Source organism: Oncorhynchus keta, chromosome 35, assembly GCF_023373465.1.
Source record: "Oncorhynchus keta strain PuntledgeMale-10-30-2019 chromosome 35, Oket_V2, whole genome shotgun sequence".
In the NCBI taxonomy this organism is placed as follows: domain Eukaryota; kingdom Metazoa; phylum Chordata; class Actinopteri; order Salmoniformes; family Salmonidae; genus Oncorhynchus; species Oncorhynchus keta.
The window spans coordinates 26,948,116-26,953,341 of NC_068455.1; the positions used below are offsets into that span (position 1 = coordinate 26,948,116).

A 5,226-nucleotide genomic window follows, 5' to 3' on the forward strand; every position below is an offset into this window, starting at 1 on the left:
CTGTCATTTGAACCTTCTCCTCCTCGCCATTGATTCCAACCACCCTGTTTCTGTTCACTCATTTCAAGTTTCAACCAATCATCTTCTTTCAGTTTCTTGCCTCATTTCACTGTTTCTGTGTGTTTGCTGATTCTGTTGTAGAAACATTTAATTTGGGTTTACGAAAAGGTAGGACCCCCTATTACCTTCAGTGTGTGCAATTAATCAACTAAAACCAGTACTAGGACAAGCTGGGGCTGACATACTGCTTAGAACCTCTGTTTTGTGACAGTGATTGGCCTTAGGCTTCTGGAGTTAATGATGGGTTAGATTGTAAGGGCAGTGTTGCCCTCTCAATCGGTCAGTTAAAAAATCCATCAACAGCCAACAGAAAGCTTGACACTAATCCATTTCCAATACATGAGGTGGGGACGGTCCTGTTGATTCGGATTTGTTTTTCACAAAGTAATGATTGATCTGTATTGAGCTGTTGTTCCAGGTAAGTTTGTGTTTTTTATGTAGACAGATCTGTGCTTGAAAGGTAGACAGATTCTATTTGTCTATTCTAACTTATCTTTATCTATGTCCATATTTGGATTTTGCTGTATCTTATTAGTTGTGACCAATGCTCCCGATAATAACTTTGCTGGCTGGTAGGAATGTGATCGACTTTGTGATGTGGCGATGCAGGATATAGAGTGTAAAGATAAGAATTAATGTTTATAAGGCTTTGGGAACTTCAATTTGTAATATTGGTTTGTGGAGTCGTGTTCTCTTGTTGGGAACCGAGAGGGTTGTGAAATACTTTTTGTGAACCAGGCGTTCTGATGAGCAAGATCAGAGGGATTTATGTCTTGATACATCAATTTGTAAACATTTACAAGCAGATGGTCTGGCAGTTCAGGATATGTGGTTTACAAAGCTGGGACAAAAGGCAAAGCTCTCCCACCATACCACCTCTTCAGACATAACCTTCTGTTCTTCAGTCTGATTAAGTGACACACTGACATCTAGTGGCTACCAGGAGTTCTACATCTCGGGAAGTTGTCAGCTTTTGCAACCCTTCCATATTTCTTCATTCGCCAGGTCCTTGTCACTCATTTCATTTCTCTGTTGATTCTTATTTCTGCACAGAGTAACATCTTGGAAACGATTGGTTTAAGTATAGGGAAGGAAGTCTCTTGTCTCAGTAGTAGGCAATGCGCTTTGGTCTCTGTTCCCTCCCTTCACTCTTCTCCTCACTATTGTACTGCTGTTGTGCCAATGTTTCCCTGACCTTTCTGTGCCCTTTAACCTTGGACCTTTTCACTGCTCTTCCTCCCTTCAGGGTCAGTATTGACCCGACCAAACGGCAGACGGCCAAATCAGGGCCTGCCGTCCCTTCTGCCCAGGGAGCAAAGACTCTTAGTAAGTCTTCTGTTCACCCACCCCTCCCCCTCTTTTCTCCCCCTTTTTCTTCTTCCTTGTCATCCTGGCATCATCGGCCTGTGATCATGTCGTACATCAAGTTTCTTTCTCTTTTCATGTATCCGTAAAAAAATACAAGCTTTTTTCAGAATCCATTTTTTCTTCCAGATTCAGCAGCCGAAGATATAGAGAATTATAGGAAGTCGCAGATGGAGACCTAGAGTAAGGGATCATTTCAACCCTTATGTCCCCACAAGAGTTAGTGTGTCAGAGTTCTGTGTGGAAAGAAGGAATTTGTATACACACCCCAACATAGTCACATTCCCTTCTCTCCAGTATGTGTATGTGACAGACACTCCCAACCCCTCTCCCTGTCCCAGATAAAGTCTCAGACCTTTTTGTGTCCCACATCCCCCTGGCTTGAGGCTGCTATCTTTCCCACTAACTAATACCCCTCCAGGAATCTAACTTCCTCTACCCTCCTGTAGAATCATTTCAAGGCTAGTCTGCATGTGTGGAGCTCAAAACTCATTAGGGTCTGTGGACCTGGTATGCAGTCCCTGTCTACAATGGCCCTATGACTGGTTGCCTGATTGTCTTTTTAACCAACCCCCCTCTTCTTTGGGGCGGCAGGTAGCCTAGTTGGGCCAGTAACCGAAAGGTTGCTAGATCGAATCCCTGAGCTGACAAGGTAAAAATCCGTCGTTCTGCCCCTGAACAAGGCAGTTAACCCACTGTTCCTAGGCCATCATTAATACATAAGAATGTATTCTTAACTGACTAGTTAAACAAAGATTACATTTTAAAAATTAAATATGAATTCTTTAAACATATCCAGTGTCACGCCGAGAGAAGAAACATAGGACTGTTCTGCTGTCTGTCAACCTCTAGACCGCATGAGTCCTCCCACAATAGCCCCAGTCTGCATGCACTGACCCAAATGCTACGTTCGTAACAAAGTGGAATTTACCAGTTGTGAAGTCGTAAACAGTTGGATCATTCACATGATTTTAACTAATTGAGAAACACTGATTGGCTAATGGCCAACAAGCTGTGTAAATCATAAACAAATAAAAAAAACATAGCTTTTTATAAATAATGTTTTGTTGCATTTAACTGCTGTTATCGAGGTCATTTATTTAGAAGGTGATGTCAGAATGAGAGAAGTGACCTCAGGATGATAGACCAGTTTCCCACTAGTAATTTCCAGTTTGAGGTCTGTTGAAGTGGATTTTTTCCAGTCGTATGTGGTAAATTCCCACTTCCCACTTGGCTACGAACACAGCATAATTGTGTGTGCAAACGTGTGGGTGTGTGGAATGTAGTTCCACTGTATGATTTTGTTTTTGTCATGTTGGGGTGAATCTCTTCACGTCACCAAGCTGTCATACCATCATTCAGCACATTTCCATTCCTGTATCCCCTTGCTCTGTCATCCATTCCTGTATCCCCTTGCTCTGTCATCTGTTCCTGTATCCCCTTGCTCTGTCATCCATTCCTGTATCCCCTTGCTCTGTCATCCGTTCCTGTATCCCCTTGCTCTGTCATCCGTTCCTGTATCCCCTTGCTCTGTCATCCGTTCCTGTATCCCCTTGCTCTGTCATCCGTTCCTGTATCCCCTTGCTCTGTCATCCGTTCCTGTATCCCCTTGCTCTGTCATCCGATCCTGTATCCCCTTGCTCTGTCATCCGTTCCTGTATCCCCTTGCTCTGTCATCCGTTCCTGTATCCCCTTGCTCTGTCATCCGTTCCTGTATCCCCTTGCTCTGTCATCCGTTCCTGTATCCCCTTGCTCTGTCATCCGTTCCTGTATCCCCTTGCTCTGTCATCCGTTCCTGTATCCCCTTGCTCTGTCATCCGTTCCTGTATCCCCTTGCTCTGTCATCCGTTCCTGTATCCCCTTGCTCTGTCATCCGTTCCTGTATCCCCTTGCTCTGTCATCCGTTCCTGTATCCCCTTGCTCTGTCATCCGTTCCTGTATCCCCTTGCTCTGTCATCCGTTCCTGTATCCCCTTGCTCTGTCATCCGTTCCTGTATCCCCTTGCTCTGTCATCCGTTCCTGTATCCCCTTGCTCTGTCATCCGTTCCTGTATCCCCTTGCTCTGTCATCCGTTCCTGTATCCCCTTGCTCTGTCATCCGTTCCTGTATCCCCTTGCTCTGTCATCCGTTCCTGTATCCCCTTGCTCTGTCATCCGTTCCTGTATCCCCTTGCTCTGTCATCCGTTCCTGTATCCCCTTGCTCTGTCATCCGTTCCTGTATCCCCTTGCTCTGTCATCCGTTCCTGTATCCCCTTGCTCTGTCATCCGTTCCTGTATCCCCTTGCTCTGTCATCCGTTCCTGTATCCCCTTGCTCTGTCATCCGTTCCTGTATCCCCTTGCTCTGTCATCCGTTCCTGTATCCCCTTGCTCTGTCATCCGTTCCTGTATCCCCTTGCTCTGTCATCCGTTCCTGTATCCCCTTGCTCTGTCATCTGTTTAAGCACTTTTTTTGTTACTTTGCTCTCGTTTTTATTTTGTGTTAAAGAAGCAAGAAAGTTTGAACACCAGCGAGACTGATCAGTGCACAGGTTTCATGTCAATACTTCCATAATGAGGTTATAGTAACCTTGGTGGCTTTCTTGTTTTTATAACTCCGTATAATATACATCTTTCAATATATATTCACACTATATATCAGTGTTATCTGTTGTTCTTGAAATGACAAAATACTCTCTTTGGAAGTTCACATTTAGTGTTTTTTACCACTTTTCTTCTAATCTTGCTGTGCTCCCTCAACTGTCACAGAGTCTCAACCGAGTTTGAAAGAAACGGGAGATTTGAGAGCTCAAGGTGAGGTGTAGGTTGTTGCTTTCTCAGCCTGATATTCCTGTGACTATAGGCTTGATATCTGTTCACTCTGTCAATTCATAGGGTTTACCCATGCCTCACCTTTTCCCCATGGATGTGGTTATTTCAGATCATTATGGTTTCCTCATTGTGGTTGTGCTACTCCTAATGTGCATGGTGCTTCATGACCATCTGTTTATTGCATGCTCTGCTAATTGACCCTTTGATCAACACCTTGCATATTCATGGAATACCCTTTAAAGCAAATACTCTGTTATAGGGAACTGCACAGCTTTAGTGAATTCATATTTTTCCTATCTCCTTCCTACCAGTCGCCATGTACCTGGGGATCAGAAAGGGGAAAGTAAAGACAGTGAACCCCGCTCCCTCAGATTCACTTGGAGTATGAGGACCACCAGCTCCATGGAGCCTTGTGACATCATGCAGGAGATAAGCAAGGTGCTCGAGGCCAACAATTGTGACTATGAACAGCAAGAGTGTTTCCTGCTGCTCTGTGTCCATGGCGATGCTGAGAACCTGGTCCAATGGGTGATGGAGGTGTGCAAGCTGCCCCGTCTCTCCCTCAATGGCGTGAGATTCAAGAGGATATCAGGCTCATCCATCGCTTTTAAAAACATTGCTTCCAAAGTCGCCAATGAGTTAAAGCTATGAACAAAAAGGGTAAAACTATATCTAGAAAGTATACGCTGTACAATCTTTTTTTTTTTCAAAATACTGAGTGTGGCAATAATCACGGAATTACTAATATCTACAGTATATAATCTGGTCATCAGGAGTTGTATATGGTTTGTCATACTGAGAAAATTGACTAAAATAGCATTTGTCTCTTTGATATTATTTGTCATCTAATGAAAGTGAATCTGATTTTCAAGACAGCCACACATTGTTATACACAATTTCTTTAACTTCAAAGAATATATAAGAGGTGGAGTTCATGTAAATGCTCACATGGTAAGATCACCAGTGTCTCAATAAAATTCTGTAAACTTGAC

General features: G+C 43.7%; 1 protein-coding gene across 13 annotated transcripts in view; it reads left to right on the forward strand.

The window, feature by feature from the left end:
* LOC118369075 (MAP/microtubule affinity-regulating kinase 3-like) overlaps window positions 1-5,225 on the forward strand; it is a 44,356-nt gene extending 39,131 nt beyond the window's left edge. For 4 of the 13 annotated variants that reach the window (XM_052496776.1, XM_052496778.1, XM_052496777.1 and 1 more), the window contains exons 16-17: window positions 4,172-4,216; window positions 4,546-5,225. In XM_052496776.1, coding sequence (XP_052352736.1) covers window positions 4,172-4,216; window positions 4,546-4,885 — 385 coding nt within the window. In that variant the 3' untranslated portion in view covers window positions 4,886-5,225. Of the gene's footprint in view, window positions 1-141; window positions 806-1,306; window positions 1,387-1,554; window positions 1,609-2,019; window positions 2,060-4,171; window positions 4,217-4,545 lie in introns of those variants that run through there. The other 9 variants (XM_052496780.1, XM_052496781.1, XM_052496782.1 and 6 more) reach the window with 6 other exon arrangements.
* Window position 5,226: the final 1 nt, after the last annotated feature.